The sequence below is a fragment of the Hypanus sabinus genome, chromosome 20, assembly GCF_030144855.1.
Source record: "Hypanus sabinus isolate sHypSab1 chromosome 20, sHypSab1.hap1, whole genome shotgun sequence".
Lineage (NCBI taxonomy): Eukaryota > Metazoa > Chordata > Chondrichthyes > Myliobatiformes > Dasyatidae > Hypanus > Hypanus sabinus.
The window spans coordinates 57,282,374-57,305,841 of record NC_082725.1 but is presented as its reverse complement, the minus strand read 5'-3'; the positions used below and the strand labels follow the sequence as shown (position 1 = coordinate 57,305,841).

Below are 23,468 nucleotides of genomic sequence, written 5' to 3'. Positions count from 1 at the left end.
TTTTTGAGCGTTCCCAGACCCAAAAAATAACCTACCAAATCATACCAAATAACACACAAAACCTAAAATAACACGAACATATAGTAAAAGCAGGAATGATATGATAAATATACACCCTATATAAAAAAGAAATATTGTATGTATGGTGCAGTTTCACTTATCAAAATTGGGAAGACAGCGAAGTCGATTTGGAGAAAAAAAATTGGCACGTACACACATATGTACGTACACATGCACAAACAACTGCCAGCACAAGGTGTCACGGTCATTGTAGTCTTTCTTGGGGTAAACACACGTAAAAAGCGGGCGTCTTTTTTTCATAAAAGCGAAAATCCTCTTTGGTTAGCAAAAAACAGGTACTAATGTAGGTCTTTCATAACAGCGAGTTGTCGTAAAGCGAACGTTCGAAAAACGGGACACCTGTAGTTCCTGATTTTACAGTTCCTGTTTACAGTTACTGTTCTATAGATTAGCTGAGTTTGCCCACAGAAAAAGAATCTCATGTGATGACATGTGTGTAGTCTAATAAGAAATTTTACAGTATTTTGAACTTTGAAGTCTATCCAAAAAAAATCCATGATTGTGCAAGAAGTGGTCTATAGTGTCCTGTTGCTGAAAAAGAACTGGCTTGCCCACAGAAGGCAAAGTGTTGTTGTAGACGGGTCATATTCTGTATGGAGGTCGGTCACGAGTGGAGTACCTCAGGGATCTGTTCTGGGACCCTTACTCTTTGTGAATTTTATAAATGACCTGGATGAGGAAGTGGAGGGATGGGTTAGTAAGTTTGCTGATGCCACAAAGGTTGGAGGTGGTGTGGATTGTGTGGAGGGCTGTCAGAGGTTACAGTGGGACATTGATAGGATGCAAAACCAGGCTGAGAAGTGGCAAATGGAGTTCAACCCAGCTAAGTGTGAAGTGGTTCATTTTGGTATGTCAAATATGATGGCAGGATATAGTACTAATGGTCAGACTCTTGGCAGTGTAGAGGATCAGAGGGATCTTGGGGTCCGAGTCCATAGGACTCTCAAAGCAGCTGCACAGGTTGACTCTGTGATTAACAAGGCGTATGATGTATCGGCCTTCATCAATCATGGAATTAAATTTAGGAGCTGAGAGGTAATGTTGCAGCTACATAGGACCCTGGTCAGACCCCACTTGGAGTACTGTGCTCAGTTCTGGTCGCCTCACTACAGGAAGGATGTGGAAGCCATAGAAAAGATGCAGAGGAGATTTACAAGGAAGTTGCCTGGATTGGGGAGCATGCCTTATGAGAATAGGTTGAGTGAACCCGGCCTTTTCTCCTTGGAGCAAAGGAGGATGAGAGGTGACCTGATATAGGTGTACAAGATGATGAGAAGCATTGATTGTGTGAATAGTCAGAAGCTTTTTCCCATGGTTGAAATGGTTGCCACAAGAGGACGCAGGTTTAAGGTGCTGGAGAGTAGGTACAGAGGAGATGTCAGGGGTAAGTTTTTTACTCAGAGAGTGGTGAGCGCATGGAATGGGCTGCCGGCAACGGTGGTGGAGGCGGATATGATAGGGTCATTTAAGAGGCTTTTTATAGGTACATGGAGCTTTGTAAAATAGAAGGCTATAGGTAAGCCTAGTAATTTCTGACGTAGGGACATGTTCAGCACAACTTTGTGGGCCAAAGGGCCTGTATTGTGCTGTAGGTTTTCTATGTTTCTATGTAAGAGTTACAGTTTTACAGGTTGGTTCAAAAACCCAATAGTTGTAGCAAAGTAACTGTTCCTACAAGTACTTGTGGTACCACAAAAAAAAAGAAGCCATGAAACATAAGAAAACCTGCAGATGTTGGAAACTGAAAGCAGCACACAATGCTGGGGGAGCTCAACAGGCCAGGCAGCATCTGTGGAAACAATCAACATTTCAGGCCGAGACCCCTCATCAGGACTGGAAAAGAAGGGGGATGGACTCAGGCTAGTGAGGATCCTTGATGATAGACGCCTCCTGCTTGAGGTAGTGTCTACTGCAATTGCAGTAGAGGGAGAGTGCTCTCTAAAGACGTCAGTGGGACCATGACTGGCTGAGAAGAAAAGTGCTCAAAGGAGGCATGCTCTTTGTGCCGAGTTCACAGAGAGCCCCCAGGGCTACATTCAAGCCCTTTTAACAGGGTAATGTCCATCAAGTCTTTCAGAAACAGTGTTTTGGGGTGTTAGGAAATCCCCAAGCTGTTCACCATAGGTTTTGAAGGTGAAAATGACTTGCTTGTTATGCCATCACATTTCTCCATGGTTCATCAAACTTAGAGTTCTCTTCGTGGGTCGAACAGAAGCATGGGCTGCTGCCTATCTGCCTCAATGGGTTTCAATAGGTATATTTAATGTCAGAGAAATTATACAATATACATCCTGAAATTCTTCTTCGCAAACGTCCACGGAAACAGAGGAGTGCCTCAAAGAATGAATGACAGTTAAATGTCAGAACCCCAAAGATCCCCCATTTTCCCCTCCCACGAATAAGCAGCAGCAAATCAATGCCCTTTCCTCCCTCACCAGCAATAAAGCATCGGCCATTTACAATAAGGGAAAAAGAGGTGTCCCTGTTTCACAAAGAGAGGGGAGACATAACAAAACAACTCGCTGATTTATGGTGTTAAAAGTCTGTTACGTTGCTTTTTCCGAGCTCTGTGCCCAAAGAACTTGGGTCTCTGGGCACCCAGCCAGCAGCAAGCCTGCTGCTTATGATCTTCCGTGTACTCCCACAACACATCAGGCAGTGGCACCGGCCTCGAATCTGCCCACCTCCAGAGCCATGAAGATCCAGCACCCTAAAGGCATGCTCATCTTCCAGCCTGCATCCTTGGCATATCGAAAAGCAACCAGTCATGAGGCCCCAGAAGTGCAATTTCCACTAAGAACCAAAGTGAGCATGTAACGCCAGATCAGGCTCTTCAGAAGAACCTTGAAAAGGAAAGAAAAGTAATATCAAAGATAGAAATAGAGCTGTTTCTGAAGATACAAGTAGAGGAGTCGCCGTTGCTAGCTATCATCCTCGTAAGCTCTGCCCAATTCCTGAGCAAACTAGTCCAAATTCTGCCACATTGAACCACTTGTATAGTCCAACACCTCCTGTGTCATTGATCTACCCAAACAAAGGCCCTCTGAGGTAACTCTAAATTATGGGATTCTCTCAGATCTGGAACTTTCAGGCTGTAGCAGCAGCCAGTTCAGGCAACAAAAGATGGTGCCTTTCAAAGCCACAGGCCAGAATGCTGAGGTGTCTATCCCTTTCTGGGATGATCTTTCCAATAAATTTCCTTTGGAAACTATTTCAAGGTTGTGCTTTTGCTGGTTGTGTCTCAGCTACCCTAACCAAGTAACCTTTCCCAGTAGGATAACAGAGTGCTTATCTGGAAAACAGCCCTGTATAGCCTTGCATTGTAAGGTCACATTACTACCAACTTCGCCGAGTGAGGAATTACTTGCTTGACCAAAGGCACCACTCATTAGCTTGACACTGACACAGTGAAGGCACGTGGACTTGATCATCAAAAACAGGACCTACAAGCTGTGAAGTAATTGTTGATTACATTCTGCTCCCAAAGCTGTTGGCAACCTCTTCCCTCTCTAACCCAAATTTTGAAGCATTTAGACTTTCTAAAGAAGTGATGCAGCCAGTGCATTTGGACAGCCTAACTGCACAGTGGCTCCACTTCCCTCACAACTTTCCACATTCTTCACCATTTACAAAATTAATGTCTTGACCTTGTGCTACTTGTGCTGCCTGACCACAAGTAGTAAATAAGTGTACTTGAGCACATTGCCTGATCACTCACCAAGGGGAAACCTCACACCTCTCTTTGTCTGTAGCACCTAGAACAGAGCAGCATGGGAACAGGCCCTTTGGCCCATGATGTTGTGCTGAACTAATCAAGCTAATGACACCTAATCCTCTCTTCCTGCACATGGCCCTTATCCCTCTATTCTCAGCATATCTGTTGACTGTGATGGATCACTTTACTTAAGGCAAAGTTGACTGTCTTTGTCATGACAGCCACAGGTTTGTGGGCAAAGTCTTTCTTACTTGGACCCTTAGCTCCCAGTAGAGTATAGGCCACCAATGACCTCCTGTCTCCATTATCCTTTGAAGTCAATGGTATGTTTGGATTTCATCAATGCTTCTGCAATCCATTGCATTCACTGTACAAGGGATTGGTCTATACAGTTTCACCAGAGCCCTGTTGGCCAGCCTTACCCATTTTCTCCTTTCATAACGAGGATGCAATGTTGGACATTGAGAGCTGGTCTACCTACTTGCCTGCTGTATGTCCCTGGATTGTACTGATTGTGTCACCTTGCTGACCAGGGTGTTTGGCACTGTTACTAAGTTACAGTCACCAAAAGTAAACATCAGCTTGTCCGCTTTTCTTGGAGGTCAGTGGACTTTTTGGTACTAAGGGAATCAAAGAAAATGGGGTGAGTGAGGGAGGCAGTCGGATGTAGAAGATTAACTATGCTCTTGGTGAATGGCAGAGAAGGTGTGATCGGCTAATCGGCTTTCTGCTTTTTTTTGCATTACTGAAAGGCTTACAGTGTTAACACTTCATAAGCAGGAGTAAGACTGACAACCCAGAGGAAGCAGAGCAAGCACTTCAGTGGTGAGGCTGCTGCAAGAGGGATTTCCTTCCACCCATAAGAGAAATCACCTTTACTAAAGAGCACCTCCCTTTGCAGAAGCACCATAGGTGTGGCCAAGGAGTAATCCAATGCTTCATGCTAATAGACACATCACAGCAATCATGCAGCATGTATTACATTCAATGTCAAATTCCAGGTAGTGGCTCTCGCTTCCAAGGTCATCCCTCAAGCTGTGCATTCCACTGGCCTGCAGTTTGTAAACTATTGACAAATGAGGACACCAGAAATTTATTGCATCATCAATTGAACTAATCTCCATTTTGTCCTTCCATCCAGCATTACTTCCTGCTCTGATTGCTGCACATGATTCTTTAGGCAGACTAGAACATGCTGAAAATGTTCCCTGGGTCAGGCAGCATTTGTGGAAAGAGGAGCAGTTGATGTTTCAGGTCCAGCCCTCTGCTTGGGTTTACACATTCCCCTTGTGACTACTGTGGTCCATGTCCCAAAGACATAGGTTAATTAGACACTGTAAGTTGCTCCCTAGTGTAGATGAGTGATTGAATAGATTCATTGGGCACTACACACAGAAACAGGCCTTTCATCCCATCTGGTCCATGCTGAACCATTACTCTCCTTGTCCCATTCACCTGCATCCAGACCATAGTCCTCCATACCTCCTATCCATGTACCTACCCAGACTTCTCCTAAGTGTTGTAATCAGACCTGCATTGACCACTTATATTGGCAGCTCATCTCACACTCGCACCACCCTCTGAGTGAAGAACTCCCCCCTCATGTTCCTCTTAAATATTTCACCTTTCACCCGTAATCTATGACCTCTAGTAATAACCCCACCTAACCTCAGTGGAAAAAGCTTGTTTGCATTTACTCTATCTGTGTCACTCTTTGTCTGTGTCGGTGGTGGTGTGACATCTGCACCCAGACTTCAGATCAAGAGGTCCTGGGTTCAAAACTGGCCAGCTCCTTGCATGGGTTCCATCTATGGTGGGTTGAGCATTGAGTGAGCATCTCAGCCTTGGCAAGCAATAAAGTAACAACAAGGTTGCTGCCCGATGTGCCTGACGGCGCAGGGAGGAACTTTATGTCCCTCATAATTTTGTATACAGGGTGGTTCGGGGAGTTGATGTGAAAGAGGGGAGATGAAAAACGGGATTAGTCTGGGGTGGTCTGTAAGAACTCAATGGGTCAAGGAGCCTTCATCCAAACTGAATGACTCCATTTGTCCCTGAGGCAGTTCCATAGCTGTGCAGTAAAGCTCTGCAAATGCAGGGAATCAAATGATGGGTGCTTTGGATTGCATCATCAGTGGTCTACTGTGGCTCCTGGCATTCTGTGGTATTTATCATAATCCTGCAATCCCCAAAAGTGTTTAGAGTCTGATGTATGAAGAGAGGACATGGCAAATAATTGTTTCTGTAACATGGCTCCTGTTGAGCTATAAGACTGACAGTGGTCAGTTTATATGCAGCAACATTCTGCAGTTGGCAGCATGGTATTTTATACTGATAGTTCATACCATAAAACATAGGAGCAGAGTTCAGCCCATTGAGTCTGCTACATCATGGCTGATTTATTATCCCTCTCAACCTCATTCCCCAGCCTTCTCCCCATAATTTTGGCACCCTGACTAATCAAGAAACTATCAACCTTGGCCATAAATGTACCCAATGATTTGTACTCTACATTACCTTCTTTGGCAATAAATTCCATAGATTCACCACCCTCTGGCTAAAGAAATTATTCCTCATCTCTGGTCGAAAGGGACATCCCTCTATTCTCCACATTCACTTTATCCAGGCCTTTCAATATTCGATACGTTTCAATGAAATCCCCCCTCATTCTTCTAAAGTCCACCAAGCACAGGCCCAGAGCCATCAAGTGTCTTCATATGTTAACCCTTCACTTCCAGAATCATGATTATTTATGTCACTTATACAATAATATAATGATGCAAGGAGTTCTCGATGTACATTGGTGTTTTGCAATTCAAGTCAGAGATTACTGATTTCAAAGTTAGACAAGTGATACGAGATCACAAATGCCCTCCTACCTCTTCATTTTCATGCTAATGACAATAATCTATCGATCTTCAAAATTAACCAACTCTGATAGGCAAAGCTGGATCGCAAGTGCAATTCTCCTTTATGAAAAAGGAAGCAGGGAAGATGAGCTGGAATACAGATATAAATCAAAGCCAGTCACCTTAGACCCCTCCCCACTACTCCCAATTATCCTACTGGAAATTGTACAGTCTCTGGAAAATAAAACTGAAGACCTCAGAGCAAAATAGCAGTACCAGAGGGACATCAGACACTGCTATATATTTTGCTTCACAGAAACATGGTTAACCTCCATTTCAGATGCAGCACTGCAGCCTGTTGGCTTCGCCATTCACTGTAAAGACAGGTAGCTAAGTCTTTTACAGTTGGAGAAGGGAGAGTATGCTTCATGATTAATTCATCATGGTGCACAGACATGATGATTCTGCCTCAGTCCAGAACAACTAGTGGTCAGGTGTTTTATCTGCTGAGGAAGATTTCTGCCATCATCCTGATAGCAGTGTACGTTCCACCTTGGGTCATCATCAGGCAGGCACTGGAGGAGCTAAGCACCTGAAACAGTGCACCCTGATGCTTTCCCTCTCATTACAGGGGACTTTCAATGAGGTTAACTTAAAGAAGTTTCTGAACAACTACCACCAAAGTATCACCTGTGAAACCAGAGGAGCCAACACCACCATCAAGAATGCTTACCATGCCATCCCACACCCACTGATCTACTGTCTCTACACCCAAGATTGTGTGGCTAGCATACCTCATATGGCATCTATAAATTTGTTGACAACATTACTATTGTTGGCAGAATTTCAGATGGTGATGAGGAGGCATATAGGAATGAGATAGATCAGAGTGGTGTCTTAGACTCAGTCAACATGAATAAGACCGAGGAATTGACTGTGGACTTCAGGAAGGGGAAATCGAGGGAACACACCAGTCCTCATCAAAGGTTCATAAGTGGAAAGGGGGAGCAGTTTCAAGTTCTTGTGTATCAGCATTTCTGAGGATCTATCCTGGGCCCAATTTACTGATGCAATTACAAAGAAGACGCATTAGCAGTGATATTTCAATGGGTGTTTGTGGAGAATTGTTACAATATGTCACCAAAGACATCTGAAAATTTCTACAGATGTACCATGGAGAGCATTCTAACTGGCTGCATAACCTTTTGGTATGGAAGTGCCACTGCACAGGAAAGGAGAAAGCTGCAGAAAATTGTAAACTCAGCCAGCTTCATCATGGACAGCAGCCTCCCCAGCATTGAGGACACATTCAAAAGGAAATGCCTCCAAAAGAACGGCATCTATTATTAAGGACCCTCATCACCCGACATTCGGTGCTCCCGGTGTGGCCTCTTGTATATTGGTGAGACCCGATGTAGATTGGGAGACCGCTTCACTAAGTATCTATGTTTCATCCAACAGAACAAGTGGAATCGCCCAGTGTCCACCCACTCCCATTCCAATATGTGCATCCATGGCCTCCTCCACTGTCGTGATGAGGCCACACTTAGGTTGGAGGAACAACACCTCCTATTCCCATTGGGTAGCCTCCAATCTAATGGCATGAACATCAATTTCAAACTTCCAGTAATGCCCCCCAACACCCTCCCCCTCCCCTCTTCTCCATTTCCCATCCCCTTTTCCCTCTCTCGCCTTATCTCCTTGTCCACTCATCACCTCCCTCTGTTGCTTCTTCCCCCTTTTTCTTTCTTCCATGGCCATCTGTCCCTTTCACTAATCAACTTCCCAGCTCTTTACTTCGTCCCTCGCCCTCCAGGTTTTACCTACTGTATCACCTGGTGGTTACCCCCACCTTTTAAATCTACTTCTTAAGGGTTTTGGCCCAAAACATCAGCTGTACTCTTTTCATAGACGCTGCCTGGCCTGCTGAGTTCTCACTGCTTTAAGACTGTTGAATGGGCCTCTTATATGAAAGAGATAAACCGTCCTCTCACTCAACCTCATCATGGTACTTGCATTTTATTTGTTGAGCTGCACTGCATTTGCCCTGTAACTGTAACTCTGAATTCTGTTTTTTATTTCCTTTCTACTACCTTGATGTACTTGTGTATGAAATAAGTTCTTTGTCAATAACCATATAACAATTAAAGCATGGTAACAGGCCATCTCGTCCCTTCTAGTCCGTGCTGACACTTACACTCACCTAGTCCCACTGGCCCGCACTCAGCCCATAACACTCCATTCCTTTCCTGTCCATATACCTATCCAATTTTACTATAAATGACAATACCGAACCTGCCTCTACCACTTCTACTGGAAACTCGTTCCACAGAGCTACCACTCTCTGAGTAAAGAAGTTCCCTCTCGTGTTACCCTTAAACTTTTGCCCTCTAACTCTCAAAACATGTCCTCTTTTTTGAATCTCCCCTACTGTCAATGGAAAAAGCCTATCCATGTCAACTTGATTTATCCCTCTCATTATTTTGAAATACCTCTATCAAGTCCCCCCCAACCTTCTACGCTCCAAAGAACATAGAACATAGAATAGTACAGCACATTGCAGGCCCTTCGGCCCACAATGTTGTGCCGACCCTCAAACCCTGCCTCCCATATAACCCCCCACCTTAAATTCCTCCATATACTTGCCTAGTAGTCTCTTAAACTTCACTAGTGTGTCTGCCTCCACCACTGACTCAGGCAGTGCATTCCACGCACCAACCACTCTCTGAGTGAAAAACCTTCCTCTAGTATCCCCCTTGAACTTCCCTCCCCTTAAGTAAAGCCATCTCCTCTTGTACTGAGCAGTGGTGCCCTGGGGAAGAGGCACTGGCTGTCCACTCTGTCTATTCCTCTTAATATCTTGTACACCTCTATCATGTCTCCTCTCATCCTCCTTCTCTCCAAAGAGTAAAGCCCTAGCTCCCTTAATCTCTGATCATAATCCATACTTTCTAAACCAGGCAGCATCCTGGTAAATCTCCTCTGTACCCTTTCCAATGCTTCCACATCCTTCCTATAGTGAGGCGACCAGAACTGGACACAGTACTCCAGTGTGGCCTAACTAGAGTTTTATAGAGCTGCATCATTGCATCGCGTCTCTTGAACTCTATCCCTTGACTTATGAAAGCTAACACCCCATAAGCTTTCTTAACTACCCTATCTACCTGTGAGGCAACTTTCAGAGATCCATGGACATGTATCCCCAGATCCCTCTGCACTCCACGCTACCAAGTACCCTGCCATTTACTTTGTACTCTGCCTTGGAGTTTGTCCTTCCAAAGTGTACCACCTCACACTTATCTGGGTTGAACTCCATCTGCCACTGCTCAGCCCACTTCTGCATCCTATCAATGTCTCTCTGCAATCTTTGACAATCCTCTACACTATCTACAACACCACCAATCTTTGTGTCGTCTGCAAACTTGCCAACTCACCCTTCTACCCCCACATCCAGGTCATCAATAAAAATCACGAAAAGTAGAGGTCCCAGAACAGATCCTTGTGAGACACCACTAGTCACAACCCTCCAATCTGAATCTACTCCCTCCACCACAACCCGCTGCCTTCTGCAGGCAAGCCAATTCTGAATCCACCTGGCCAAACTTCTCTGGATCCCATGCTTTCTGAATAAGCCTACCATGTGGAACCTTGTCAAATGCCTTACTAAAATTCATGTAGATCACATCCACTGCACTACCCTCATCTATATGCCTGGTCACCTCCTCAAAGAACTCTATCAGGCTTGTTAGGCATGATCTGCCCTTCACAAAGCCATGCTGACTGTCCCTGATCAGACCATGATTCTCTAAATGCCCATAGATCCTAAGAATCTTTTCCAACAGCTTTCCCACCACAGACATAAGGCTCACTGGTCTATAATTACCCGGACTATCCCTACTACCTTTTTTGAACAAGGGGACAACATTTGCCTCCCTCCAATCCTTCGGTACCATTCCTGTGGACAACGAGGACATAAAGATCCTAGCAAGAGGCTCAGCAATCTCTTCCCTCGCCTCGTGGAGCAGCCTGGGGAATATTCCGTCAGGCCCCGGGGACTTACCTGTCCTAATGTATTTTAACAACTCCAACACCTGCTCTCCCTTAACATCAACATGCTCCAGAACATCAACCTCACTCATATTGTCCTCACCATCATCAAGTTCCCTCTCATTGGTGAATACTGAAGAGAAGTATTCATTGAGGACCTCGCTCACTTCCACAGCCTCCAGGCACATCTTCCCACTTTTATCTCTAATCGGTCCTACCTTTACTCCTGTCATCCTTTTGTTCTTAACATAATTGAAGAATGCCTTGGGGTTTTTCTTTACCCTACTCGTCAAGGCCTTCTCATGACCCCTTCTTGCTCTTCTCAGCCCCTTCTTAAGCTCCTTTCTTGCTACCTTATATTCCTCAATAGACCCATCTGATCCTTGCTTCCTAAACCTCATGTATGCTGCCTTCTTCCACCTGACTAGATTTTCCACTTCACTTGTCACCCATGGTTCCTTCACCCTACCATTCTTTATCTTCCTCACAGGGACAAATTTATTCCTAACATCCTGCAAGATATCCCTAAACATCGACCACATGTCCATAGTACATTTCCCTGCAAAAACATCATCCCAATTCACACTCGCAAGTTCTAGCCTTATAGCCTCAAAATTTGCCCTTCCCCAATTAAAAATTTTCCTGTCCTCTCTGATTCTGTCCTTTTCCATGATAATGCTAAAGGTCAGGGAGGGGTGATCGCTGTCCCCCACTGACATATCTGTGACCTGACCCAGTTCATTACCTAATACTAAATAAAAAGAATAAAGAATAAAGACCTAACTTGTTCAACCTTTCCCTGTAACTTAGATGCTGAAACCCAGGTAACATTCTGGTAAGTCTTCTCTGTACTCTCTATTTTGTTGACATCTTTCCTATAATTCGGTGACCAGAAATGTACACAATACTCCAAATTCGGCCTTACCAATGCCTTGTACAATTTTAACATTACATCCCAACTCCTATACTCAATGCTCTGATTTATAAAGGCCAGCATACCAAAAGCTTTCTTCACCACCCTATCCACATGAGATTCCACCTTCAGGGAACTATACACCATAATTCCTAGATCACTCTGTTCTACTGCATTCTTCAATGCCCTACCATTTACCATGTATGTCCTATTTTAATTATTCCTACCAAAATGTAGCACCTCACACTTACCAGTATTAATCTCCACCTGTCATCATTCAGCCCACTCTTCTAACTGGCCTAGATCTCTCTGCAAGCTTTGAAAACCTACTTCATTATCCACAATGCCACCTACCTTAGTATCATCTGCATTCTTACTAATCCAATTTACCACCCCATCATCCAGATCATTAATGTATATGACAAACAACATTGGACCCAGTACGGATCCCTGAGGCACACCACTAGTCACTGGCCTCCAACCTGACAAACAGTTATCCACCACTACTCTCTGGCATCTCCCATCCAGCCACAGTTGAATCCATTTTACTACTTCAATATTAATACCTAACGATTGAACCTTCCTAAATAACCTTCCGTGCGGAACCTTGTCAAAAGCCTTACTGAAGTCCATATAGACAACATCCACTGCTTTACCCTTGTCAACTTTCCTCATAACCTCTTCAAAAAATTCAATATGGTTTGTCAAACATGACCTTCCACGCACAAATCGCATGTTGACTGTTCCTAATCAGACCCAGATAATTATATATACCATCTCTATGAATACTTTCCATTAATTTACCCACCACTGACATCAAACTGACAGGCCTATAATTGCTAGGTATACTCTTAGAACCCTTTTTAAACAATGGAACCACATGAGCAATACGCCAATCCTCTGGCACCATCCCTGTTTCTAATGACATTTGGAATATTTCTGTCAGAGCCCCTGCTATTTCTACACTAACTTCCCACAAGGTCCTAGGGAATACCCTCTCAGGACCCGGAGATTTATCCACTTTTATATTCCTCAAAAGTGCCAGTACTTCCTCCTTTTTAATTGCCATAGTTTCCATAATTTCCCTACTTGTTTCCCTTACCTTACACAATTCAATATCCTTCTCCTTAGTGAATACCGAAGAAAAGAAATTGTTCAAAATCTCCCCCATCTCTTTCAGCTCCACACATAGCTGTCCACTCTGATTCTCTAAGGGACCAATTTTATCCCTCACTATCCTTTTGCTATTAGTATAACTGTAGAAACCCTTCGGATTTATTTTTACCTTACTTGCCAAAGCAACCTCGTATCTTCTTTGAGCTTTTCTAATTTCTTTCTTAAGATTCTTCTTACATTCTTTATATTCCTCAAGCACCTCATTTACTCCATGCTGCCTATATTTATTGTAGATATCTCTCTTTTTCCAAACCAAGTTCCCAATATCCCTTGAAAACCATGGTTCTCTCAAATTTTTAACCTTTCCTTTCAACCTAACAGGAACACATAGATTCTGTACACTGAAGATTTCACCTTGAAATAACCCCCATTTCTCTATTACATCCTTCCCATAAAACAAATTGTCCCAATCCACTCCTTCCAAATCCTTTTGCATCTCCTCAAAGTTAGCCTTTCTCCAATCAAAAATCGCAACCCTGGGTCCAGTCCTATCCTTCTCCATAATTATATTGAAACTAATGGTATTGTGATCACTGGACCCGAACTGCTCCCCAACACATACATCCGTCACCTGACCTATCCTATTCCCCAACAGGAGATCCAACACTGCCCCTTCTCTGGTCGGTACCTCTATGTATTGCTGCAAAAAGCTATCCTGCACACATTTTACAAACTCCAAACCATCCAGTCCTTTTACAGAATGGGTATTGTTCTGCAAATCAAAGCTGAATGCTGGGAAGTGCGAACCAGTCAGGCAACAACTGTCACAACTAGGGACATCAGTTTTAGGCTACAGAAAATGTGCAGAGAGAATGGATTAAACAAAGGAATGATGGGTCTCGGGCTGAAATGTCGACTGTTTACTCTTTTCCATAGATGCTGCCTGACCTGCCGAGTTACTGCAGCATTTAGTGTGCATTACTCTGGATTTTCAGCATCTGCAGAATGTCCTGTTTTAAACAGTGGGAATACAGGTGATTGGGTGAGGCCAGGATTGTGGAGAATGGGTTAATGACAGCAGTTAGAAAGTAAAATGCTGTGAAGCACAGGCCCAGCAGATTTTGTTCCATAGGCATGTGTTTCACCTGCTGGAATAAGTGTAGGAAGAACTAGGTAGATGAGGTGGAAGGATAAAAGAAGCAGAAGGCAACATCATTTATAACGCTTGGCAATAGATGTTTAGAAAACAGCTGCCGCTCTGCCCTGGACCACTCTGGTCAGATCCCAATGCTGGCCAAGTGACCAGGGCAGGTCCCCTTCAAAATATCTAGTCTCTAGTTGTCCTCCAGATGACCTCTGTAACAGTAAACTTTGCACAGTGTGAACTTCATGTTGATAATGAGATAAGAATTAAAACCAGTATAATAAATGGATAACTGTTAGCAGAAATTGTCAGATCTGACATAGAGAGAGAAAGCAATAACATAGACAACACTAACATACCATTATTGCTAAAATAACGTAACAACAAACCTGAACTTGTTCAGAAACTTTTTATGTAAGTCTAGAAGACTGCAGCATTCCCAGACAGAAGATAAAATGCTGTTTCTCAAACTTGCATTAGGTCTTGAAGGTAACAGACAAATGGATTAGAGTGGGATGGAGTATTAAAGTGAGAAACTAAATCATTAACTTTCCAAGGCTACTTTGATCCCATCACTAATATCCTGCTGTTTTCCTTCTGTCTCTAGAATTATATGGCCAAGGCATTGTATGACAATGCACCTGAATCGCCAGAGGAGCTGTCTTTCCGCAAGGGCGATATATTGACAGTGATTGAACAGAATACTGGCGGGTTAGAAGGATGGTGGCTTTGTTCATTGCATGGACGACAAGGCATCGCGCCTGGCAACCGGCTCAAACTCCTAGTTGGACCTGTTTATGACAGCTCTCAAAATGAGCCATCTGCTGTGGAAACACAAGGTGCCTATCAGGTACCCACCAGCCTGCAAGACTCTTCCGGCTTTGGAAGCCCTTTCAGAGATCCTATTTACCAAGTGCCCCCTTCTCATGCTAGTCAGAGCATATACCAGGTGCCTCCCACTGCTTCGGGCTATGCGGCACAAGGACATGAGACTTATCAGGTGCCACCATCTATACAGAGGAGTGCCTGGGGAGCTGAGGGTGCCCGTCCTATAAGTAAGGTAGGTCATGCTTTACTTTACAGCTTCTGTCTTGGCATGGGATTTCCAATTCATTTACCTGCTACAAAAAGGCATCAAATCCACTTCGATTTAACCTCTGGCATTGTACATGATGTATGTATATGTATTTAGTATATAGTGTACAGTTTCAGGCACATTACCGTAAGAAGGACATCTTTGCTGAAAAGAGTACAATGAAGATTTAAGAAGATGTTGCCAGATCTCAAGATCCTGTGTTATAGAGGCTAGGACCATATTTCTTGAAATGTGGGAGAATTGAGGGGTGATCTTAGAGGTATAAAAATCATAAAGGGCCTCGACAGAGTTCTTTTTCCCAGAAAGAAAGGAACCAAAAACTAGAGGGAATAGTTGTAAAGTAAGAGGGAGGAAAGATTTGAAAAGGACCTGGGAGGCATTTTTTTCATACACAAGGTGGGATGTGGAATGAACTCCCAGGTGATGTAGTTAAGGCATGTACATTAACAATATTCTTTAAAAAAACAGTTGGATAAATAAATAGGTTGGAAAGTTTTAGAGGGATGTGGGACAAACAGGGGCAAATGGAACTAACACTTTTGTCAGCATGGATGAGTTGGGTCAAAGGGCTTGTTTCCAAGTTCTGTTATGCTGTGATTCTATGAACCTCAGCCACTGGGACATGACTGCAAGAGGTTTCAGCCAGGGTCTGTTGCAGTCTCAGTATAGTCATTCAGAAATTGTTGCATGATCATCATGTGCAGCATCACCAGATGAAATCTGGGAAAGTGAGACAAGAATTCTTTCTGGTGTCATGGAATTTTCTAATGCTCACTCAAGCAGACACACCAGGCTGGACATTACAACATTCCTGCCATTCCTTTGGTGCTGTATGACAGATTTTAGCCTCAAAATTGATATTTGAGCATAAACCCTCGAAGGCAAGAATTCTGCGATTCTATCATAACAAAACTATAAAATTCTGGGAAATACTCAGGAGATCAGACAGCATCAGTGGGAAGGGAAACTCAGTCAATACTTTAGGTCAAAGAGCCTTTCATTAAGTACACCATCTTAAGAGTCTGGTTGGCTTCAATGTCAAGATTCCCTGAGCAGACGGTATTCCTGTCAATTTTAAGCTTGGTGATTCTATTTGTTGTAACATCTGTGCTTCGTATTTTGCACATGGGCTGGTGAATCACTTTCAGAGCTTTTATTTACAGTGAAATGCCTGTGCAATTAAAATGTGGTAAGCAGCTTCACAGCTGTTATTTTTCTTTGGACCGTGCAGGCTCATTTCAGGCAAGTGGAAAAGTCGAGTAACTGATTGCAGTGGTGATTGGGTGTGGGGAATGGTAAGACTGAGTTTTACAGGTGGTAGCACTTAGTGCGGGTTGCAGCGTCCGTGCTTCCAAGTACGAGAAATAGCAGAAGTGTGACCAATTTGCCATACAGAAGTGCCAAATTAAAATGGTGGTGTGATTTGTACTGAAACCAAGCAGACAGCGAAAGGTCTGATCAGGAAATGCTTGGCTGGAAAGTATCACTTTCCATTTTCATTGCTGTTTATATTGGCAGAAAGATCAGATATTTTCCTTGCAGGGCCAGCCTCTGCTTCTGAATTTATCCCCTGGAATTGGTGCTGATAATTAGAGTGAGCTCCCACTGAAGCTTTGCCAACACCTTCCTTTCTTTGATCTGGTTAGTATCTTGTCAGAGTTTCACCCTCATTTCTAGCCCATAGCTGCAATAAACTGTTCCTATATGAAATTTTTGTTTTTATTCCTTGTTTTTCTGATTAGAAAGAAAAATCCTGCAATTGGGAGAAACCATTTTAAAGTGAAATAGTTTCTAATGATTCAATTATTCAGCTCTTTACTCCTGGCATAGAACACAGAATGACATGGTGACCTTGCAATCAATGGAAAATTTTGTTTTTTCTGGTGTGGACTCCCACTGGGAGAGGCATCATTCAGTAAGAAGTCTGTGGAATTAGCTTGTAAGGGAAAAGGAAAATCATCTTGGAAAAGTATTAATTCAAAATCACTCAAACACAAGGTGCAGATGCTGGAAATTCAGGCAACACACACAAAATGCAGGTGGAACGCAGCAGGCCAGGCAGCATCTATAGGAAGAAGTACAGTCGACATTTGGAAGGGTCTCAGCCCGAAACGTTGACTCTGTTTGTGTGTGTTAATTCAGAATCACTTTTCTCCCTGGTGTGGTCCTGCATACAGAGTAGCATTCATTTATCTGACCATTACTCCACAGTTTAAGCAGATAATCTGGTTCAATATTAAGGGAAAGCAGAGCAAAGAAACAAGCTGTTGGAGGACCTCAGCAGATTAGGCTAGGAAGGAATGGAAAGGGAGATGGAGTGTCAGTGTTTAGGACCAGACCCAAAATGTCGATTGTTCATTTCCTTCCACAGATGCTGACAAGTCTACTAAGTTCTTTCAACAGTTTGGTTTTTTTTGCTCCAGATTTCATCTTCTCTGGTTCTTAACCACTCATTTAAGGGAGAGTAGGGTGATTTCTTTCAGATGAGAGGGTAAACCTTTCTGCCCTGCTAGCTGGCAGCAAACATCCAAAGGAATAAACTACTCTGATGTTTCCCACCACTGATGCCTGCACCAGAATCGGACTGTATATTCATCACATTAGTTGCTGCATACCCAATGTTGTCAAAAGCCACACTCATTCTGAGTGGATGAAGAGAAGAGCTTTTTTTTTCACTCTGATCAACAGAAAAAGACTTTTTTGTGTCAAAGTGAAAACAGATCTCTACAAAGTGATCTAAATTAATTAAAATATAAAACACTAAACAATTGATTGTATAATCATTCGCCCCTTTAATATGACACACCAAACCATCACTGGTGCAGCCAATTGGTTTGAGAGGTCACATAATTAGTTAAATGGAGATCACCGTGCACAGTCAAGGTGATTCAATTAATTGTAGTAAAAGTACACCTGTACCTGGAAGGTCCAACAGCTGGTGAATCAGTCTCCTGGCAAAAACTACACCATGAAGACAAAAGAACACTCCAAGCAACTCTGCAAAAAGGTTATTGAAAAGCACAAGTCAGGAGATGGATACAAGAAAATTTCCAAGTCATTGAATATCCCTGGAGTACAGTTAAGTTCAGTCATCAAAAAATGGCACAGCTGTTCTCAAAAACTAACTGACCAGGCAAGAAGGGCACTAGTAAGGGAGGCCACCAAGAGATCTATGACAACTACAACTACAACTACATGTACAACTCTGGAAGAACTGCGAGCTTCAGTGACTGCAATAGAAGAGACTGCACATACAACAACTGTTGCCTGGGTGCTTTACCAGTCACAGATTTATGTGAAGGTGGCAAAGAGAAAGCCACTGTTGAAAACATCTCTCGTGAAATCTCGGCTAGAGTTTGCTAGAAAGCAGGTAGGAGACACTGAAGTCAGCTGGAAGAAGGTTCTATGATCTGATGAAACCAAAATTGAGCCTTTTGGCCATCAGATGAAATGCTATGTTTGGCATAGGCCAAACCCCACACAACATCAAAGACACACCATCCCTACCATGAAGCATGGAGGTGGTTGCATCATGCTATGGGGATGCTTCACTGCAGCAGGCCCTGGAAGGCTTGTGGAGGTAGAGGATAAAGTGAATGCAGAAAATACAGGGAAATCCTGAAGGAAAACCAGATGCAGTCTGCAAGGGAACTAGGACTTGGGAGAAGATTTATTTTCCAGCAAGTCAATGACTTCACAAGCTTCACAGGAATAGCTTAAAAACAACAAAGTTAATGTCCTGGAGTGCCCAAGTCAGAGTCCAGACCTCAATTCAATTGAGAATTTGTGACTGGACTTGAAATCGGCTGTTCACTCACAATCCCCATGCAAACTGACAGAGCTTGAGTAGTTTTGTAAAGAAGAATGGGGAAAGCTGATAGAGACCTATCCACACAGACTCAAGGCTGTAATTGCTGTCAAAGGTGCATCTACTAAGTACTGACTTAAAGGGGGTGAATACTTATGCAATCAACTATTTTGTGTGTTATATTTGTAATTAATTTAGATCTGCTTTCACTTTGTCACAAAGAGTCTTTTCTGTTGATCAGTGTCAAATAAAGCCAATGTAAATCCACTGTGGTTCGACTTTGTAAAACAATAAAATATGAAAACTTCTGGGGGGGGGGAAGGTGACTTTTTATAGACACTATGTTTATTACAAGAATTATTAAAGACACAATAGCAACATAATTACAGAACAATATTTGCTGAATGCAATAATCCAAATGGTACTCAGCAAGCATTTAAAAAAACTTCACAAATTTGGTGTTAATATTTTGCAATCTTTGAGGGAATAGAGGCAATAATGGATTCAGGTATCACTCCTATAATGTAGCTAGAAGGAGCTGGATTACTGTGAGAATAGGCACAGACTCAATAACCCAAATATACATTAATAATTTGTAAGGGGAGACTCGGTGAACGTATCTAAGTTTGCTGATGGCACTAAATAGAGAGGAAAGTCAAATCATGCAGAGTCTGCAGAGAGATTTAGATACAGTAGGTTAAGTGAGTGGGTAAAAGTTTGGCAGGTGGAATACAGTGTTGGTGAATACAAGGTCATCTATTTTGTTAGGGAAAATAGAAAATCAAATTGTCATTTAAATGGTGAAAGATTGGAGTGTGCTGTTATGTAAAGGGATTTGGGGGTGTTTGTGCATGAGTCACCAGAGTTTGGTTTGCAGGTACAGGCTATCAAGAAGACAAGTGGAGTGTTGAGATTCATTGCTTAAGCGTTTGAATTTAAGAGTAGGGAGGTTATGCTTCAACTGTACAAGGTACTGGTAAGGCCACACCTGGAATACTGTGTCCAGTTCATGCTCTCTTTACTTGAGAAAAGACATCTTAGCTTTGGAGGTGATGCAGAGGAGATTCACAAAGTTGATTCTGGAGATGAAGGAGTCACCTGGGACTAATTGGAATTCAGAAAAATGAGAGGGTGTCTTATAGAAACATGAAAAAAAATATGAACAGGATAGATAAGAGGCAGGGTAATTGTTTCCACTGGTAAGTGAGACAAGGACTACGGTACATAGCCTTAAGGTTCAGGGGAATGGATTCAGGATGGAGGATAGGAAAAACTACTTTTCTTAGAGAGTAGGAATTCTCTGTCCAGGGAAGAAATGGAGGCTACCGCATTAAATATGCTTAAGTCCCAGTTCAATAGATCTCTGTTTAGCAGGGGAATTGAGAGCAATGGGGAAAAGACCATTGGAGCTTAGTCCACAGCCAGATTAATGATGATCCTATTGAATGGTGGAGCAGACTCGATGGGCCAGATGACCTACCCTTGCTCCTATTTCTTATGTAATACCTGCTATACTATAACAATAAATATAAGAAATGTAGGAACTGAACAGAGAATTAGCCGTGTTTGTGACGTATCAAAGACCAATCAACTAATCTCTTGACCATTCCATTCTGTGTTGCACTATTGGCTGGTAGCACCCACTAAGTTGAATGCAAATAGGTCATCAATTAAAAACGGGATCCATTAGTAATAGTCGGCAGGAGAGGCAGAATCAATGGAATGAGAATGGGAGTTTACTTTTCAGACTAGTGATTAACAAGAAGTTATCTGTCTAAAATGTATTTCTTTTTACGTCCAGAGATGGTAGCTACATTTTCCAGCATTCTTGCCTTCTTTTATCTCAGATTTACAGTATGTACATTTTTTACCTTTTCAGTTTGAATCAAATAGCTGAGCAGTGACAGCAACTGGTGATGGTGTTTAGATACTTTCCATGTATTTGATGTCTGGGAAGCTTATGGAAATGTATAATCCATTTGATTTCTGAATGGTTTAAAGGTAAGATCAATATTCCTAGTAAGAGACTGGTTCAGGGTTCAGTACTAAAGAACAATTCTTTTCCCATGTACCATTGATATAAGGCTCTTTCTTGAAAGTGATGCAAGTTACGAGTATTAATTCCCCAATAGGAATCAGATGGTCTTCAAAAATTTTGAAAAATTAAGCTACATTTACACACTGTGCCTGGCTATTGAATGGGTTTTGGTTTTGCAGACGTCCTAAGTCAATCTCAATCGTTAGTCAGAAATTATACAAAACTCACTTTGATATGATAATCTAGTCTCGAGAAGATGTTCCCAATCTGGGGTCCACAGATCCTTCAGTTAATGGTATGGATTCATGGCATAAAAAATGTTGGGAATCCCTACTCCAGGGTATTGCAATGAACAACATCAAAAACAATTAAGACATTAGAAAGAATAATTACTAAAAGCAGGGGAGAGGAGAGAGAGAGACACACAGAGAAGAAACTTGTTCTGCTGTTCTTAAGAATAAACATGTCCATACATTGGACTTTTGAATTTAATAACATAATGGGAGTGTTTTCATGGGCATGGATATCCATAAGTCAGGCATTCATAACCCAGGGGTGGCCTGGATTCTGTATTTCAGTACTAACTAATATTTCATGTTGCCTGATTAGTCATAGAAAAGTACAGCAGAGAAACAGGCCCTTTGGCTCAGCTAGCCTGTGCCAAACCCCTTTGACCTGTGTCCGGACCATAGCCTCCATACCCTTCCCATCTATGTACCTACCCAAATTTCTCTTAAACATTGAAATTGAGCTCGTTTGCATCACTTGCACTGGCAGCTCGTTCGACACACTCATGACCCTCTGAATGAAGACATTTCCTCTCATGTTCACCTTAAATATTTCAGCTTTTACCTTTAACCCATGACCCATGAGAAGGATTTTTTTCAAGACAAACTTTTAAAAAGTCAATTATATGTTTACAACATTACTAAAATTCTGTCAGAGGTAAATACGTGGCAAAGATTGTGTGTATATTAAAAGCCCATTTCTATGTCAGTTAACTTGGTGATTTCTCAGTGAAAATTTCTGTCCACCCAAGTTTGTGTCAGGTTCCTAATCTCTTCATTTACTTGGGCCAGTCTCTGAATAAAAACTGATGGAAGGTTTCAAAAGCAGAACATACAGTATTTAAATCAGGGGTTCCCAAGCTGGGGTCCTTGCTTAATGGTATTGGTCCTTGCCATAAAAAAGGTTGAGAACCTCTGATGTAGAGGATTTTGAATAGTGTAATTACCATATCAAATGAATGGCTACAGACACTGTAATGACAAGGCACCAGACTCCATACAATGTCTGGGGGCAGGAAACAATGGACAGACTCCTGGAAAATTATGAAGGGTATATAATTATTCCAGTCATCAGTCAGTTACTAAACTACGTACTTTGCAACAAGTTAGAGAAAAGTGAATTTAATAGTATGGTGCACTAATCCAATTACTTTTGTTCTTCATTCTTATTAGCACACATTAAGAATTGACATACAGTCGAATTGTTGTTAACTATCACCCAACATTTATAAACAATCACTTGCATTTTAAAAGTAATAAGATTTCATTCTGTGTAGATTTGAAAAGCACTGTTTCACATTTACAACATGAATGTAAGCATTGAAGGCTCAGGGTGGATTATTTATCCTGTTGTATAATTTAGGAATATATTAAAATACACTGAAACCATTTAAGAAAAAGAAAATATTCTTGTCAGGCTGTTCAAACTCTGAAAATACTGAGAGTGCTTTTGGTTTTAACTTCCTGATTATAAGTTACTATAATTGAGGATGGTGCCAAAATGAGGCACAATTTACAGTTCTGGGCAGTGACTTTGCAAGTGTTGCCAGGCATCACAGTTTGTGTGTACAAAGTTCAAAAATAAGTCTCACATAAATGCCTTAACATAAGCTTTCCAATAACAGACTATTTTTGGTCTTTGTTTAATTATCACATCTCCACATAGTTGTGATGTGACTGCTTCACAATTTTAGACTTTTGTCAGATCATGCAAATATGTATTCAGCAGTCACAGTGAACGTTTAATTCCTGAGCTCCCTGCATGACCTTGCCTGAATAGAGCCCTTCCCCTTTGCCCTTTGCCCTTTGTCAGAGTAAAGATCATTGGACCGGTTTGCTGCCAGATGAGGGATTTAGTGCGAGAGTGTAGTCCATGATGGTGAATGAGGGTTAGCAGTTTGGCAGCGCAAGGAATAGTTATTGAGACTCTGATGAGGAGTGGAGTTTACGGTGGAATTTGTCACTAAATATTAGTGGACTATGAGTCAAGGCAGTAAATATGGTTGCAGGGAGGGGCAGGTTGACTTAGAGACTGTTGTGAGAGGTGGGATCTGCAGATTGTTTCTGTGGTCAGGAGCTTTCACAAGAGCCAGGTTAATAATTTAATATATCCAACATGTTTACAGTGCTCACTTATAATCTTTTTGAGAAGGAGTCAAAGTCAAGATTATTGCCATAAGCGCAAGTAAATATATGCACAGGTGCAAAGAAAAGCTTACTTACAGCAGCATCACAGATACATAACATCAGATAGAAAACATTCACAAAAAATGTAAATCCAATATTAGTTATTCATCATTTTTACAAGAAAGAACACAAGTAAAACAAAATGTGCAAAGTCCATTGTCATCATGTTACTTTACTGAGGGAGTAA

General features: G+C 42.2%; 1 protein-coding gene across 2 annotated transcripts in view; it reads left to right on the top strand.

Annotated features, from left to right (window-relative positions):
• The window catches only part of nedd9 (neural precursor cell expressed, developmentally down-regulated 9), a 131,202-nt gene that overhangs the window by 66,637 nt on the left and 41,097 nt on the right, over positions 1-23,468 (top strand). For both annotated transcript variants that reach the window (XM_059945574.1, XM_059945575.1), the window contains one exon: positions 14,473-14,925. In XM_059945574.1, coding sequence (XP_059801557.1) covers positions 14,473-14,925 — 453 coding nt within the window. The remainder of the gene's footprint in view (positions 1-14,472; positions 14,926-23,468) is intronic.